This window comes from Mercenaria mercenaria, chromosome 7 (assembly GCF_021730395.1).
Source record: "Mercenaria mercenaria strain notata chromosome 7, MADL_Memer_1, whole genome shotgun sequence".
NCBI classification, from domain to species: Eukaryota; Metazoa; Mollusca; class Bivalvia; order Venerida; family Veneridae; genus Mercenaria; species Mercenaria mercenaria.
In genome coordinates this window covers 57841896-57861466 of record NC_069367.1, presented here as the reverse complement: position 1 = coordinate 57861466, position 19571 = coordinate 57841896, and the positions used below count along the sequence as shown (strand labels likewise).

Here is a 19571-nt window from a genome sequence, read left to right as displayed (position 1 = left end):
TTAAAATGAAAAACAAGGCATTATAAGTGTATTTTCTTGTTTTCCTTCCTCTCTTAATAAATGCCATTAAGGTATGACTATTGTCCGAGACACGCTTCCGCGCCTACAGCTCCTAACCCTTTATTTACTGTACACTCACCGTGCTGAGCATACGTCATCATACAGTAGTCATTTCTTCCTTCTTTTGACGGTGTCAAAACCAGTTATTGCCACTTTTAATGGCAAATATAATCCTAATATTAAACTAGTAAATATATTTGCTCAAATAAGTATTATACTTTGTAAATAGTACGGTATGTGAGATGTCTGAGTACATTGTGACTCCAAGTAATGTAATTAAAGACGCATGTTTATCGATAAAAATACTTTAAACCAAGCCTTCAAAACTTAAATGACGCGATATCTTTTATCTTTCACAATCAGGCCTTGTTTTTATATTGGTGGCAGACTGTATATAAAATCAGAAATATTAAATCTAATATCAGGATGAAATATTCTGACGATCTAGGAGGTATTTAAGTGTTTCAAATAGATAAGATATCGATCACAATTATTTTGACAGTAGACTTCAATCAGCGATACAGTTTTAAACTGATCTCAAACCTATTAAATACCAGGAGATAATGATAAATTTTGTACAGTGGCAAGTTTAAGAGGCGTGTTGTATTTTAAAACAGAAAGGTAAGTGTTTTAAAAGATCTTTAATCAAACTAAATATATTATGTTTTGACTGTAGCAAAACAATGGCTAATTTATTACTTCAGGAAGCAGTTTTTTTTTTTGTTATTTGTAATAACAAACCTTTCTAGGCACTAGATATATAATCATTAAAAATGTTGCGAGTATATTAGATAACTGAACAGTTATGTTCAAGGATGCTGGCACTCAGCAGTTACTGCTCTGTTAAACTTACAACGTATATAACTCTCTCTTGCTCGAGAAAGCAACAAACGTGTGATCTATATACGGGGAAGTAACTGTCTAATGGAGGGTATATATACTGAGGAGCTACCTGCTAATGAGTGTGATAGAAGGGCTTTATTTACCCGCAAGCATGTGGCACGCCAAATATGGGGACAGAAGTGCCATTATATTTGTGCGAGAATGGTACAGAATACGGTTTAACTCATAAAAATATCTTTACCCATATGGCATTTGTATATATGGAATGCCCACGTAATCACCGTGCTGGAGGCCGGCGTATACATGAACATGGTCATTGTTTGAGTAAGTTTATTGTAACTGTCCATGTTGTCATATGTTGAGCTATGAATGTAATAATATGCTGTAAATTTATAAAAACATGTAATAAGTAACCACGGTAATGTCATATATTCTTTTCAATATTCAAGTACGCGAACTTTAAGATCGAATTGTTGGTAACAGATAGGAGCATTATTCTGTCTACTGTTTTTTTCTTGACCTTTTATTTCAATACCTTGAGCACATTACAGTAGTTCACCGGTTAAGAGTTAATAATTGGTTTAATGCTTGAGGTATATATATTTCAGTGTACATTATTAGCTGTCAACCCTTAAGAGGTTTTAAACAGTCTAAATGAAACAAGGTGTCTTAGCACAAAATCTCTTGGCATTGAAGGTGGCGAACGCCCTCGAATATTAAAAAGCATAAGCTGATACAGACATTGTATTTATAGCATAGTAAATTTCCACATGTAGCTGGAGAAACAGTTACAAGAATTATTCGAACAACTGGTTCATATATGTGCAGTATTTGAAAAACATGACTTATAGGTGACTGACATTAAATTACATGCCAGCAACTATTAGGACGGGTAACCTGTCTTTACGGTTTATACACATATTTGTTTTGACAGCTGGTGTATAAGTTGTACACATAATTTTATGTCATCTAGTCTTAGACTACGGGTTTGTTTGATATCTGGACTGCGGGTTAAATACATACATGTTTTGATATCTGGTCTATGGGTAATACTCATAATCGTTTTGATATCTGGTCTATGGGTTAAACCAATAATCGTTTTGATATCTGGTCTATGGGTGATACATATGCTCGTTTTGATATCTGATCTATGGGTTAAACCAATAATCGTTTTGATATCTGGTCTATGGGTGATACATATACTCGTTTTGATATCTGGCCAACGGGTTAAACCAATAACCGTCTTGATATCTGCCGGTCTACGGCATATACATATTGTCGCTTTGATATTTGGTCTGCGGATTATACATATAATTTTCTGTTTTCTGGTCTTCGGATTATAGTACTTACAGTTTTCTGTAACATTATTTCTAGTTGAACGCTCCTTTTAAAATTTGCTGGACTTTCAGAAAAATAAGCAATGCTTTTATCAGCTTCAGACGTAATTGCAAAATTATAAATTATTACTGCATGAAATTATAAGACTATAACATCAATTACTTTCACGGAGACAATTTATCATGTCCATCGAAGTAAAAGTCACAATGATGTTGATTAAAATTTTCTACTCTATAGAGACAAGCAAATGCGTCTAATGTTATTTTAGACCTTACAATTAAGTTGCAGTTTTGGTTTTGTACACAACAGCAATGACTGATTGGATTTTAACTTTAACATTTGTGCAATTTGATTGGTTTAAATACTCACAGAATTTTAAGGAAAATGTTTTGCACTTATAAGCCAGATATATATCACTTATAAATGCACATATTACTGGTAAACATTGATACGTTAAATCTCTTGACAGAGCTAAAATATAAGCATTAGAATCATAGTTATAAAATTTGATATTATTTGTGACATCGAACAGTTTTTATATATCGAAGATCAGACCATTTTCCCGATTAGTTACACCCTTCCCTCTATTTATTCTGACTCTGTATTGAAAAGAACTAAATTGTTTTCATAAAAATGTATGCATCTTACATTTTTGTCTGTTTATCACTTGAATATGTAAAAAAAATTGGACTTTCCAGTTTAGCCGAGCAGCAAAAGTTAACTAGTATGCTGATTTTCTAATTTACAGTGAATAATTCGGAGTTCATATTTTGTATACCCATCTAACCTCTCCCACGGGTGTGTCCGGCATGCACTATTAAAAAATGAAATAGATCTATATGACTATTATCGAAATACAATACCGCTCCAATATACAGTTGTACCTCAATTAATAAACAAAAAGCTACGAGCGCTCGCCTATAATATCATTACAAATAATTGGCCAGGATTTATAAAGAATTAATAGTTTTATTATTAGAAAGACCTTCGATCTGGCCTGATACTTCTATAAATAAGAAACATAAGCTTGTCGCTGCCAAATCGATTCTTCGGTGCGAGTTGAGGTCATTTATGACTTCAAATGTGTCGTTGATCTGTACTGGTTGGAATTAACTTTATGGTAACCGATAATAACCGATAGTGTTTCAAATATTTTTTTTGTGAAGAGTTTTTAAATGAAACTATTTTAGAGATAAAAATCATTAAAATGGATTTTCTTTGGCTGGCTATGATGTGAGATGCGTCTTCAAGTGAAGGGATCAGATATCTTTATTTGATTAAACAGGTAGTTTATTCGTTTTGAAATAGATATTTGGACAATTCACGATGAATTTATTTATTTTGTGTTACGTTTTTGCTGTTTGAACTTGTGTTATTAAACTTCATATATCATTAGTTTGACGGAGAAACAAATACCGAGCATTTCGGATGATAAAGAATTGGGTCTTACATATTTAAAACATTCAAGTTTTTAATGCACAATGCGGTGGTATGTGAAATCTGTACGTATGATTTTGCAGGGACTTGCGGGTTTGAAGAACTTTTAAGAATAAGTCTTAAAAGCACATATACACGGATATATTTATAGGATGTAATCAATTGTGTTTAACTAGTTAATCTCACGGTAATTTCGTGAAACAATTAGAATGCAAAGCAAAGGTTTTTGCATAATATAGTGTATATTTTAATGCAAGTAGGGACTTTTGTAAATTTATCAAGATACATTTTACAAATACAAGAAACATCGCGTAAAGCGGATCAAACTGAAAGCTAAAACCTTATCATAACTTTCTCTACTTCTAAAACTATTTTGCTCTTTTTCTAACTGTGCACTGGGGAAAATCGTGTTCTTTTAAATATAAATATATAGCTTTCTTTACAGATTACAAACTCCTTGATTGATTCTATTTTCACATGATAATGAAATATGAAGTGTATTCTCCACCTAAAAAATAATGAACCATGCAAATGTTTTGTTAACTTGATTAAAGCTAAAGGTAAAGGTAAAGGTAAATTTTATTTACCGTCGCTTTGTGAAACAATTAACATAAGCTCTGTAGAGCTTTTTGAGCGACCCTATCTTAACAACAGTTAAAACTAATTATACCTTTTTGCGGGTACCCATTTACAGCTGGGTCGACTGAGGCAATCGTGGTAAAGTGCCTTCCCCAAGGACACACCACAATGGGAGTAGCCCGGATTTGAACAAGGGGCCTTACCTCCGTAGGAAAGCGTCTTAGTCCTCTCGACCAATGCTTGCAGTCATTGTTGGAAAACGAGGTTACTTTATGAAATAGGTGTACGCTCATTTTTGTTTGTTATTAATACATGTGAAATACAACTGGTATCCTGCATATCTAAGTGTTTTGTTGTTTTTTTTTGTGTTTTTTTTTTTTTTTTTTTTTTTTGACAATCCTCTTTCGGGGTTTGGGGGAATCGCAACAAAAGTGGTTGGCGCTTTCATCGTGTCAGGTAGGGTTCACCCTCTTGCCACGGCTAAAACGATTAGCTTATTTATTTGTAGAAACCATTGAACTATGAACAACAAGCAGAGAGAAATTCTGCACCAGCACCGAAATTTCCTTATCAAGAATGTACCATGGACGGACGATGTGGCTAATAAACTTTTGGCCCAGGGTATTATCACGGACAGCTTTCTTAAGGACATACAGGTAAATTAGGCGTTTATCTCTCCTTTAACATTATCGTCATTCCATTTATCTATCTGGTCTATCAATACTACTGTTTGATAGATGAGGTGAAACAATTTCAATATCATTATTGAATTCAACCAAACCTGTTTATAGGCCGGTTTTGTCACATATTTTAACATACATGTTTACTGAAATGTTAAAGATAAAAATGAAACTCCGTCTCTAGACACGAAACAGATCGTCTTTGCCAGCAGGTTAAAATACACACTGCACATAACTAAATAAAACTGCAGCTATTGGTGTTAACGTACTTGTCATCTCTGTTCAAAAGTGGCATAAGTTTTACTGAACTCACAATTTTAATTTATACTGTACATGTAAAACAATAATGCGTCATTAGTCGTTCTAGTCTTGAAGCTTTCCATTGAAGAAACATCAGTCTTAAGTAATCCTTTAGAGATAAATTACAAACTTAAATCTAATGTAAGATATACTCAAAACGGTCCACAGAATAACCTAAATGTATGGGCTCGATCCCAGCTTGGGCTGCAACCGCACTTCATCATATAACTCCAGTACTTATTTATCCACAAGTAAAGTTTCCAAGGTTATGAACCCAAGTTTAGAGACTGGTTTAAAACGCATCTGAATAGAAGATTATGAGCGCATTCTCTTAATTTCCAGTGACATGCATTCTGGGAAGAAACGAAACTGTATCGATGCATTCTGGGATGGGTCTTAGTGACATGGCTGTATTCTGGGATGGGTCTCAATGGCATCTCTTCATTCTGGGAAGGGTCTCAAAACTAATATTTAAAACGTTGAAGTCTGTGTTTTCCATGAAGTGGACAACATATATTTAATATCACGGTCATAAAGCAAACATTTGTATAGTACAGAGAAATTCCGATGTTCAGTCCATGATGCCATATGATATGTGTGCTCAAATATTCCTATTTGTCATGTGCATGGCCGTTGATATATATGTCAGCAAAACAGTGACCTATTAATTTATGGTAGGAAACTATGCTTATTATACGATTACACGAGTTAATTATGTTAGCGCGTATAACTAGGCTGTCTCGTAACGATTGTCTATAAATTTTGTCTGCAAGATGACTTCAGTTTCAGATTAGCAGCAATACAATAACTGTATTGGTATAGCATAAATGTCAGTCATTGATTCAACAACTAGGCTTACATTTACCATAATTACTTTCTGATGATGATGTTTTAACTTGACTAACTTAAGACACTGGAACTTGTACAAACTTTGGAAGCTTAACGAATCAATTTTACAATTCTGATAGTGATGGCTTATGGTTGTGACCAAAGCAGGATCCGAGTCCATGACCTAAACACCAAACCCTTTATAATTCTGATTGCAACCTTCAATGTGAGTCTCGGCATTTGAGCTGAAATATTTCCTTTGAGTAAAAAGTAGTGTTATACTTATCAGGTACCCGCGAGTTCATAAATAGGCTGGCATAAAATGCATATAATTTAAAACTTAACGCAACAAAAATTATGCAGTATGACTTAAAAAAGAATTATTAATTTACTATTTATTTACCATAATACCAGTTTATATATATTCCGGTATTATAACAATATGTTAAATTATTAAAATATGCATTGTTGCAAAATTAAACAGGAATGTGTATGAATATATATAATAGCTATTGACCTTTGGTCATTATTTCATATTTTATTCTATTGTGACGAGCCAGACAATCTGGCGGTAATTTTTCATAATCCAAAGCGCTTTAAGATTAAAGTACTTTTACTGTAACATAATCGGGTAATTGGCAGCCATTATTTACTTGAGAGAGAGAAAAAAATATTTAGTTCTTTCATGCATTATAAACCATAATTTGGAAATTGACATGGGAAAAAGTTACAGTTACTATGTTAGATGTAAATGACTGGTGATACCCTTTTTTTAGGCCAAAGAAAAAAGTAAAAGCATTAAATATAAACATTTTGTTTCAGTGTGAACGTTTTCATTTCGTTCAATTCGTCAACCCATTAGGGAATTCGTTTCGTATAACATATACTGTTTGAATAAGACATTCGTACGTTTTTAAGTGCAGATTTTGCTTGCACTCTAAGAACAAACTTTTTACATTGACTGTTATGTACTTTGCTTTATTCTATTACTGTTAAGCTATGAAAGAAATGTGAAACCTGACCATTTAAACTAAGCTGTATTTCAATTATATATCAAACCTGCTTGACATGCAGTGTCAGCACTTAGCAAAATGTACTAGTATTATTTTAGTAAAAACAAAACATACTTATGATTTGTCTTTTCTGGTATGAAAAGTTAACATTCCATTGTGCTTAGCGGTATTGAACACAACATCTTTAATAATACTACTGAATACGGTTTAAAATCTACGAAAGACTGGTATGAAAAGTTAAAAACTGCTATGTTGGAAAAAGCAGGTAGATATTGCTTTTCACATTATGCTTTAAAATCGGCTGTAGTAAACCATTTTGAAGTTGACCAATGAAGACTGGAAACTGCTTCAATGCGAATTAAGGATTGTCATTTTGTACCGGAGATTGTTTCGTTCTTATCATCATAACAACAACACGTATCGTCATACAGATACGTTTTTTTAAAATTATCTGAAATATTTTGTACAGTGGCCTGTTTACCACTGTATATGGGCAATAGCCGAGATCTTACAATTTTTAATAAACATTACCATTAAATAGACTTTAAAAGAAATTGAACTTCTCAAGAGCTCTTGAATTTAAGCTGATTTGTAAACGTACAGAAGCGCTTTGTAGGTTAAAACGGTTTTTAAGTATTGTTTGTACTTAAATGTGAGGTTTGTTTGTTTTTGAAGTAAATGAAATTATCTGGTCTCGAAAATGCTTTTGTAGTCCTTTTATGAAGGTATGGCCAATGTTTATGATTACAGAGGTCTCTCCCTGATTTCCTCATTTTTTTCCTTTTTAAACATCACGCCACTCTCCTCCCATACATCATCCACCAACACTCCACCCACATACCCCTGCAGTCGCCTTCAGTTTTCCCGTATGGCCGACTCTACCAGAGTTTTAAGTTTTTGGCTTTGTGCAAGATATTGTAATTGCACCTATCCAAGAAGCTTCTGTCTCTAGTTCTTTTACATGCCACCCCTATAGCACCCCTACATTGGACCTTTATTATGTCACGTCCGAAAGACTGTTTACTGTTACTAATCTAGCAGGGGTTGACCACACAACCCCTGGTTCCTTACTGCAGCGTACTACCAAAGAACCTCTGCGGCGGAATTCTTTTATATTGCATGCTCGTATTTGCGGAAAATATCTAAACTATTACTTGCCAATACTAACCCGCATACGGGAGTGTGTTTGATTAATTTGTTCACTTCGGTACAATTAAAGATTTTTAGTCAACGGAACTAATACAGGAACTGACCGTACATTAAACAAATATTGGAAGCGTGAAAATGAATACCGAAGTTGTAAAGACTATTTGAACGACAGTGGGAAAATAATCAAAGTAAATGGTAGTTAAGTGTTCAACTATTTATTCTTAAAATAAACAATAAATCCAGCGCCATATTCTATCTTACTTAATTCTACATTTCACATTCAATTTGAATGAGGTTGAAACCTTGATAAGAAATCCATTTAAAGTATAATGTAATGATTGTCTAGTTAAAATTCCAATTAAGTTTTAATGCACATAATGACACTTTTTATTCGACGCAATGATTAATTCTAGATGGTTGAAAGTTCCGTATCGATTCCATACAATACCCTTGGCCTACAACAATAAACTTGGTGAAATTTGGAAAGCCTGTTAATAGTTTGTATTATACTATTTACAACAAAGGCAAAATAAAATATTATTGTTTTTCAATAATCCAACTTTGCTCATTCATACAGGTAATATTTGCATTTGTAAGAGCCCTCGTGTATTTATGTTTGGATAAATATGAAATCATTATACCTAACTTAAATTTCACATTGATTGGTAGTTAAGGAAGATTAAATGTGGTTCGAGTGGATTTTTATTTTGAAATTTCATACTTCTTAGAGCAATACCGTTCAAAAGACATGCATATACAAGTATATACTGAATTATTCGGAATAATTTACTTCCAAACAAAATAGCATTTCTTTCTTATTAGAACAAAATTGGACATACATTTTTTTTACTTTGGCCAGGCATAAGAAACACAGCATTTGTTATATGCTATATTATTATGTTACGATTCGACCCGGTCTTCAAAGTATAAATTTCAAAACGAGTGGGGATAATTAAACAAATTATCAGTCCGTGTAACTAACCGTTTCTTCTGTGTGAATATGTGTTCAACATACCAATTTGGTATTGCTGACATTTGAACATGTTCGCACAATGTATGTTGTTCAACTCAATGCAAAGTGAACACTGTGATAAATACTAATAATGCCTGTATATAGGCTACTATATTCGGGAAAAGCTTAGCTCTGTGAAAAGCTAGTATGTGGTCCGTTTTCGAATTAATTTCGTGAAAATAGTTAGGCCTACTTTAACAAGTTTTAAACTTTTAGAAAGTTCGTTCAAATGTAATTGTATTGTATGATATGAGGATGTGCTCGAGTTTACCTCGCTCATACTACTTTTCGGACGGTTCCTCACCTTTACATGTATATTCACCACGAAAATAGTATATCGGGTCCTATATCTAATACAAAAATACTGTTTTGTTACACTAATTAATTTAAAATGAATCCTGAAATAAATTCTATCAATCTAGATATCTCCACTATTTATTCATGCGAGATTACGAGTTTGAGAGAAGAGTCTGTTCTGTCCGCATAATGCCGTGCATTTTAAGGGAGCAAGTGGTACCAATTTCAGTCACATCCTTGGTACGCGATCGGGGATCGAATCGCAATCTTCCGCACTGGAGACGGACGCTCTACCATTAGACAAAATTACTTCACTGAAAGTGGAATCGTGTGCCATGATCGCTCAATGGTAGAGCGTTCGCCTCCAGAGTTTGAGCCCCACCAGAGAGAGACAAAGAGGCAGAGTGAGTGAGTTTGGTTTTACGGCGAATCGACACAAAATGGTCATATACCGCCGATCAAAGAGGCAGAGACAGATAGGACACAGTATAGGCAGAGTAGCTGGTCCAGCACACTGGCGCCAGATCAGAAAGAAAATGCCTCTGTACATGTTATACCCTACCCCTAGGTATTCTATAAGAACCATGGTTGTGAACGGGAAAATATACTAACCCATTTCAATCGCGTATTTCATACCTAAAACACGCAGTGCAGTAAATGTGTACTATTGATATTAAACAAGTGGTAATTTATCTTCCGTTGTGTACCGGCCACATTTCTTCAATACTTCTTATCTTAGAAAAACAACGTGTAGTTAGCAGTTTTTTCAAAGGTACACATAAAACTTGCTTGAACTTCCCTGGTGAAGTTCCGGTCTAGATTACAGACACACTCTGATTGGCTGATGTGAAAATGTATGTCAGTCGTCATTTTACTACACGTGTACGCTAAAATGTTATGCAGCCTAAATGTGCAAAATGAATTAAATAAACATAATAGATGTATACCAATGTATGATTTCAACTTCAAAATCATATACAAGATGAATTTCATTCATCATTTCGAGTCTTAACGTAAAACTGTGAATATATTACATTCTGTTTTTTGTTTGTTTACATTTCGCTTAACATGTGCACACTGCCGTGACCTCCAGACCGGATGTTCATTAGGGGAGTTCACGCAAGTTTTTTCTGTAACGTTGACTAAAGCATAAAATATATGGAGCATCTCTGCAATATGGAATATTGAGACAATGTGACTGGTGCACGATGGAAGATAAATTATCGCTTGTTTAATATCAGTAGTACACATTTACTGAACTGCGTGTTTTAGGTATGAAATACGCGATTGAAATGGGTTAGTATATTTTCCCGTTCATGACCATGGTTCTTATAGAATACCTAGGGGTAGGGTATAACATGTACAGAGGCATTTTCTTTCTGATCTGGCGCCAGTGGTCCAGCAAAGAGACTTTATTCTTGAAAGATAGATCTTCAGATGACGATAAAGCATTGCAGCTGGTCCAACGCAGAGAATTTATTCTTTAGAGTGTGTCTTCATATTATAATTAAGCTCAACTGCTGGCCCAATGCAAAGAATGTATTCCTTGGCGGGAACCTTTTAATCAAGTTTCTTTTCTCCATAGCCGAGATTTTCGGACTTTATCGTAGATTTTCATATAAAATTCCTATCGCATAATATCTTCCCGTCGAGGAATAAAGACCACTAGAAAACAACAGTCAATTTTGCCCTCTCTGCTTTTATACACAGATTGGACTGTACGTAGTCACTACGGTAGTGGCCCTCGTTCTTATTTCGTAGCCTACTAAATGTTACATTTTGTCTCCTGGAAATCGTTATTTATACATGTTCTCTCTTCCCCTATACTCATTTCAATATCCCTATATCAGATGCAAACGTGTAAGTTATTTAGTCGATTCCATATGGTAAGGTTATAAAATTTAGTTTGGAAACCAGTCCTTCAATACATCTTTGTGATTGGTCTGTTTTAATGTTTACCCAGAAACAGCCAATCAAATGCTGGAATTTTGAGACTGGTCTCCAGTTTTATAATTTTGAACACTGAAGTATTCATGACACATGATGTACTAAGAGAAGCTTAGGTGAAATGGATAAGGCGTCGGCCATTAGATAATGAGGATGAGTGTAAGAACCCGTTAAAGGTATGCACTTGTTCAAAACCCTATACTAGTAAGTGTTAAGGTTTGTTTCTATCTAAGAAGTAAACTGGAAAGGGAATCGAATAAGCTTACAGCTGTTTTCAAAATCCAGCTCTTATAAATCGGATGGCATGAAACTTGATTGATAAACAGACTGTTGGTTTAGTGATTTAGGTGTCTGTCACCCAGCCCGGAGGTTCAAGCCTGGCTGGGTTTCGGCCACAGCTTCTCAAATGACATTGTATTATTTTCTCTCTAAGTAAACGGATTCGAAAGTAAAATTTAGCTTTCATCACAATCGAGACGGATTAGAAGTTTTAATATGGCTTTCATTACAATCGAGCAAAGCAAATTGATATATACTAATTACATTTAGCCATTTATTCCTTAATGACTGACTTATTTGCGCATTAACAGAAATCTGCATAATTATTCATTTAACACCGTATTTTTATTGATAAAGATGTCTACTTTTGAATACCATTTTTAAAAATGAATATGCACATCATTAAAACAACATTAATACTTACTGCCCGCACCCTTCCAGCGCGAAACATAAAAATAGTATAGACGATACTATTTTTTTTCTTAAAGCTAAGCGTATTATATGTAAGATGAAATACAAAACCTGCGTAAGACATAAATCCTTATCAGTTGGGATAAATTAAATTCGACGTTTGTGAAAATTAATGATCTTAGTCAATAAATAGCACACAGGTCCGGGATCAATTGTAAATAATACTATTGTAAGGTGATTTATTATTTAAAGTTAGTATTTATCATTTTGTCATGGTCACAGGAATTGAATTTGCATGAGTGCGAAATTTAATTAAAATTTTATATGTTTTAACGGTTTACATTACATGCATCTTCATAAAAACAAATACAGTGTACCGGTAGGACCATAACAGCTTTAAAACGTATAATAGAATAAACTTTAAAGCAGAAACCATGCACGATGGTGAAAACCCGAATATTTGATAGAGAAAAAAGAAAACGACAGTAAAAAACGTCGAAGTTATTTCGTACTTTCATGAGCTTCCAAATATGTTTGTAGACTATACGATTGTTTTGTGAATATATTCTACCTAAATCCAGGAAGGTCTAATACGTATCAGTTGTTCCAGCTAAATCTCGATAAGAATCGATTAGATTATTTTGCAAAGAACTTTTTGAATATCAAAATAAAGCAAATGATTTTCCATGCCATGTCAAGTTTAATAAATTCTTATTGATTAAAGATATTTTTCATAATCTGTTAAAACTCCTATAAACAATAGTTTAGTGCAGTGATTTAATAACTGATATTACAAAGCTCGCGTGCATATCACATCTTCCTGATATCAATCTGCAAATGTTTACAGCGCTATTAAAACCGCAGCCGACATGATATAATATCCGGAATATACCGTCACACTACACGATTTAAGGAAGTTAGACATTGTAAACGACTTAGAGAAGTCGCCATTAGCTTGCAACGTATTTATACAATTGATTAATTAACGAGAAATGCTTTTTATATAGGCTAAATTTTATATAATATTCAACAATAATACTATTAGTTTAAAACACTATTAAGGCGTTGTTTCCGGTATCCCGACCTACCCTAAATGTTTTGCTTGACCCTAAATGTTTTTATGGCCTTAAAGAATTTTTTACAACTTTTTAACAAAAAGTTGAAAACCTGCACTTTTTATGCTTTAAACATGGTCAGAGATGTTAGAAATCAACTTACTGATGCTCGTAAGGCATAACCCACTTATTTGTATTCATTTTTTAAAACAAAAATAATTTCCGAAAAGACCCACTTAATAAAAAAAAATACTGACCTACCTACCCAATTTTTTTAGCATGTTACCGAGAACAAACATTTTTACGCCTAATTTACATTCATATTTAACACAAATTGACAATATAATACATAGAAAGTACCATCACTGACTGGCAATATATGTAAGGTACAAACACAAACTGACAATACATAAAAAGTACAAAAGCAGACTTCAATACATAGAAAGTTCACACACAGACTGACAATATATAACATATCATAAAGTACGCACACAAACTGACAATATATTTAAAGTACAAACACAGACTGACAATACACACACAAACTGACAATATATTTAAAGTACAATCACAGACTAACAATACATATAAAGTTCACACACAGACTGACAATATATATAAAGTACAATCACAGACTGACAATACGTATAAAGTCCACACACAGACTGACAATACATATGAAGTACAAACACACTGGGCAGAACTTTGTATAAACTCTCCTGAAATATCTCTTAAGTGAATACATTTAAATCACTAAGGCCTAAAAAAATTTCTTTGTTTCCGGTAACATGCTCAAAAAAAATTAGGGTGGGTAGGTCGTAAAAAACTTTTTTTTTTGATTTTTTTTAATTAAGGGAGACTTTTCGGAAATTATTTTTGTGTCAAAAAATGAATACAGATAGGGGGGTTATGCCTCTAGAGCATCAGTAAGTTGATTTATAACATAACTGACCATGTTTAAAGCATATAAAGTGCAGTTTTTTGAAGAAAATGTTCTCCAAGGCCATAAAAACATTTAGGGTCGGGCAAAAAATTTAGGGTAGGTCGGGATACCGGAAACAAACATTTTTTTTACGCCTAAACACCTATGGACATCGTAGCTGCAATTAATTCTTGCATTGTCTTTAAATAATGTACGTATATATTCATCTTGTAAACAGAAAACCAAAATAAACAGATATGCAGCAAATACAACAGAAATGAGATATTTGAAGAATTCACACGAGTAAAAAATGTTAATCAGAATACATTTCAGGAAGGTATAGAAAATAACGATTCTAGAAATTCGTTAGTACAATGAGCGAAAGGTAGTAGCGGAAATTGCAATATTCACAGGGTTTAATAAAGACAGCTTTTAATTTTTTGTGGATATCTTTGACACGGTATATAATGTGGTAACGCTATAAGCACGCAGACAAAATGAAGCATGGGAGAGAAAACGTATTCAAGTTAAAGAGGGTAACTAAGTTAGCTATAAACTTCAATGTTGTTTTTTTTCCAGAACATCAAAGGCGGCAACAACAGTAGGAAGATATTAGCAAAGCTCCTGGACGTTTTACCTCTCAAAGGATCTGGAGTCTTCGAAAAGTTCTGTAATTTCTTACTGTTAAATGGACATCCGTTCATTGCCGACTTCCTCCGAGATGAAGGTAATTACTTACTATTTATCCTTTCTGTAAACTTCTTTTTCGTGTGTTTTGTTGCTTTTCTCATTTTTATGAATATAGGTTGAACAATGCATTTGATCACGTCTTTTTTCCATACCGTCTGACTGATGTCTAATTAAATCAAAGTATTTAAGAAATTGAAAAAGAGATAACTTTGGTGCGAAGTCTATTGCCAAATTGACTAACTAGTTTTTATTGATTTGCAGGCTAAGTGAAAGTTGCATTTTTCGTGTTTTTTTTTTCTGTGAAAATGTAGATAAATGAAGAGTAGCTACGCCTACTTCAAATAAAAGATACTCAGCTGATTTCATCATCATAAAATATTTTACATAACGCTACGAAGGTTGTGTTAAATGAAACCGGCATGTCATGTTGTGACAGGCAATATACGGCGAACGGCACGGTACCGGTGACAGAGCTAAAAGTAATAACTAAAAGAGATTGCGATTTCGCTAAAGAAACTCAGCACAAAAAAAAATGTTTCCCATGTACTATTAGAACACGCATACACTGCAAGGACGTTTCAATGGACTTATCACGATGAACAGAAAAACTGCTTCACCAAAAGATAACGCATTGTATTAAATACACTGATACGGGGATAATTAAATTTTATTTCTTAACTTTCAATTTCAGAAAATGCCAATACAGACATTTCAGATCTCAAAGAAATTTATAAAAGAATTCCTGCGTTGGACAAACATCTTAAAGATGCTGATAAACGAGTCCTCGAATATTTTGTCCACGAAAAGGTACGTGAAACCATTATGTTTCTTTGCCATAAAATTCTCTGAATTCAGCTAAAAAGCATATTTCGCAGGGCCTAGAATCCTTTGAATTTTTTTTTTTTTTAATTTCTTTAAAAGAAAATGACCAGCATTGTTTAAGACAGAATTTGTATTTTAAAAAAAATCATAACAGAAACAAGCTCGCATATATATATATTTATAAATATTTGAGTCTTATGCGCCTAAAAATAAATTTCTTTTATAAAAGCTATAAAACTGCTTTGTATGATAATTATTCACAATTTGAAAAGGTATTTGAGTGTTTAAATGGCACACAGCGTAATTAACACGTATTTATGCGGTCGATTACGCAAAGTGCATATCGATAACACAGTGCTCTTTATCATGATTTAATTGAATTGAAACCCTACCAAAATGACTACCTTATTAGAATAACTCAAGGTCTTCTTCTTCTTCTAAATACTACACTCCCTCATAATAATGAAGATTATATAAATGTAGGTCTCACATGATAAAGGCTATGCGCAGTGAAATTCTGTTCTAGCATACAGTTATTTTGTATTTACACCTTTGTCTGATTTACAGGTCAAAGAATCGATCCTAAAAGGTCTTTGGAGTAAGGAGGCCATAGCTAAAGAGAAAGACAAAGCAATCGATGCCAAACAAAGACAGTTGGAAGATGCGTTTGGCTATGAAGACAAAGAAAAACGGAAAAATGAAGAAATATCCGAGTTAGAGAAAAAACTTACACAATCGAGAAATGAAATTAAAGAGTTAAAGTCTCAGTTAGGATACGTCAGTTCAAAACTGAAGGAAACTGAAGACAAATTTAGGTCCGACTTCGGTGTACAGATTAAGTACAACAATGCTAACGAAAATGCCCTGAGAAAATTGCAGGAAAAGAAAGAACAATGCGAAAAAGTTTTACAGCACATTGATACAAAAATCAAGGAAATACTGCATATACCACAAAGAAATTCAGAACGGGACCAAATGGCATTAATGGAGTTTAAGTTCAGTTTTGTCGAGGAAGACTTCAAGAAATTGACAGAAAAGTATAGCTTGCTGCTAGAGATAGAGAAACAGTACGATAAACTACTTCATGAACGAAATTATATTCTAGCACATCTTGGACATTCTAAAGAGCAAGACAAGAGTTTATTAAATGCGTATAGAGATTTTGCAGTGAAGACTGACGAGGATATGATGACAATGAAGGAGCAACTTCAGAAACACAGCCATATAATAGAAGGTCAACAAGAAACAATTCAAAATTTAAATAAAGAAGTGGAAACCAATGTAAATCAGAGGAAAATGAAACAAGCGGGAACAGTCTGGCAAAATGCCATGATGTCGGTTATGCGGAAACAGCTGAATGACGTGAAACACGAAAGCAGAGTTAAAGACACCAGAATTAAACACTATGAAGGTGAGGTAGCGAAATTAAAAGCAAAGATCGTCGAACTAGAATCATCAAAGGCACATATAAAATCAGCCACTCATCGACATGTGCACAAAGACTTAATGAGTCCGGAACAGCACAGATTTACTCCTGGAATGCACACAGACGATGATGATAGCGAGTTGGATAAATACGAAACAAAAAGTAGAAGAAATACACTGTTACCGCCCCTTGGCGGGAAAGTTTTGTACCAAGCGTCTGATGTGCGTGTATCTCCATCACAATCACCGAAACGCCCTAAACCAAAACAGAACGTTTATCAAAAAGGCATGTGGAGTTCTCCAAATGCTGCTATGCAAGAGCCCTTGCACACACAGCAGTTAAAATTTGAAAACAGAAGTATAGGTGCACAAGACAAATTAGGACATATGGGACATGGGCTTGGTGGTCTGAAATTGATGCACGGGAAACTAGGGAAGCCTTCACATGTTCGGACATAAAATGTCTACGTTACACAAGACTAGTTAGGAGACCACTTAAACGAAATTTATGCATTTTCACTCTGTGGCGTTTTTCCTTATGTGCAAAGTTTTCGTGTAATTTTCGTCAGGTTCGCATGTGCAAAATACAAAGGATAATGCTTTCGTTTCGATGGCAGTAAAAATTGTTTTTACCCCGGTATATAAGGCAAGCTCTTAATAGTGCTGAACCATTTGCATTAGGAAGTGCCCATATGGTGAAGAATAGTTAGACGTCAAACAGTTGCATTTATTTCTATTCTATTGCATTTTAGCATATGTTTGTGATATTCATTAACTGTGATAATTTGAACATTTTCAAAAATAAATTATTAAGAAAACAGTTTTTTTTTTTGCAAATTTCTTTCTTAACCATATATCTTTGAGTAGAAACCGCCGAATTAAAATCACTTGCCCCTCACCGATTTGGGTACGAGCCTCACTCGGGGCGTTGAAATCTCATGTGAGGAAGCCCACTGGCACCAGGCATACCAGAAAGAAAATGCCACTGTACAGATTATACCCTACCCCTAGGTATACTATGAGAACTATGGTCATGAACGGGAACTGCACTAACCCATTTCAGTTCGATAAATGGGTACTATGCATATTTAACAAGTAGTAATTTATCGTCCATCGTGTCTTAATAGTTCATAGGTTATAACATGTACAGTGGCATTTTCTTTCTGCTCTGGTGCCAGTGAGGAAGCCATCCATCTGACTTACGGAAAGCTGGTGGTTCTACCCGGGTGACCGCCCCTGATGAAATAATGCACGGAGGGGTACCTGGGTCTTCATCCACCATCAAAGCTGGAAAGTCGTCATATGACCTATCATTGTGTCGGTGCGAAGTTAAACCAAACAAAAATGTATAAACATATTGTTTCCTCCTTATGTAATGGGAAATGGAAGGTACACATGTCTCAACTAGTTACGTAGTTTTCATATTTCTATAGAAGACAAGTGAACAAAGCTCATTTATAAAACAAAACCTTGCTTCTGTTTTCTGACAAACATTTATTTGATTAAATACCTCTGTGTTGCTGCTAAAACAAGCTGAGCGGAAAGTTATCTTTATCGAATGCCTTTGTATAACGGGCTTCTAAAACATGACTACATATGATTAAAGTCAATACTCGGGGATAAAGCTGTAAAGGATTATAAGCTATTTTTCCTATTTTGCAGCAGAATCCATTTTACTGTGTGGCGTTCTACACATTTTGCACCTTGACGATATGCTTGTTATTTCTGTGCATTAGCAGAACAAACGTGTGAATATAGTTCCGTGGGCTTTGTTTATCAAAAAGAACAAGCGGCAACACTATCGCAAGGGAATTGCCTATTATAAAATATATATAAATATAATTACTATTCTAACGCCGTTAGGTAATTTTGTTTAAGTCCGAAAACAAGGGGAACACGATGAATTGCGTAGCATTACATTTTGCAGTAAATTTGCTTTTTATGACTCGAAGGTATATGCAGCACACGTGAACCGACAGTTTTATTTGGCAAATAAGTCCATTATACAGTAATAAATTATACAATACCAAACATTTACAATAATCAAAATGTATACACTGCATTAAAAATAAATAAATAAATAAGTGTTTAAAGCTAAAACAGAAGGAAAAAATATCATAATAATATGCTTCTTTTAGGATCAACCTGACATAAACAATGTAGGACTATGCCCTATTTTGTGTTACAAGGGTGTCCTCTAAGCGAAAGCTGTATCTCGCACATACAATTTAATAATAACACCACACCTAAAACGTATTGTGGAATGCAATACCTCTTTCAGTCCTAGTGCATGTGTTTTGCAAGTGTATTATACTTCTGCTCAAACAGCGGATTGTAGGGAATCCATGTACCAATAGCAGCGGGATGTGTACGTTTTTTTTTTCAGCAGTCAGTTTGTGCTGGCAATAGTGTATATTATTACAAGTCTTCCCGAAAGAAAATATACATTTTCCATGTCAGCAGCGGAAATCAAATGGACAAAAC

General features: G+C 34.2%; 1 protein-coding gene across 1 annotated transcript; it reads left to right on the top strand.

Moving 5' to 3' along the window:
* Positions 1–432: 432 nt before the first annotated feature.
* Positions 433–17908, top strand: LOC123554094 (uncharacterized). The gene is made up of 5 exons (XM_045344000.2): positions 433–681; positions 4766–4913; positions 14730–14877; positions 15532–15647; positions 16230–17908. The coding sequence occupies exons 2-5, from the start codon at positions 4779–4781 to the stop codon at positions 17544–17546; spliced, it is 1716 nt and encodes a 571-aa protein (XP_045199935.2). The 5' UTR covers positions 433–681; positions 4766–4778; the 3' UTR covers positions 17547–17908.
* Positions 17909–19571: the final 1663 nt, after the last annotated feature.

Excerpts from the sequence above, each read along its gene's own strand:
- LOC123554094 (XM_045344000.2), top strand. The coding sequence starts at position 4,779 with ATGAACAACAAGCAGAGAGAAATTCTGCACCAGCACCGAAATTTCCTT. Across the intron at positions 4,914-14,729 it reads GCTTTCTTAAGGACATACAG|AACATCAAAGGCGGCAACAA; the intron begins GTAAATTAGGCG and ends TTTTTTTTCCAG. Across the intron at positions 14,878-15,531 it reads CGACTTCCTCCGAGATGAAG|AAAATGCCAATACAGACATT; the intron begins GTAATTACTTAC and ends TTTCAATTTCAG.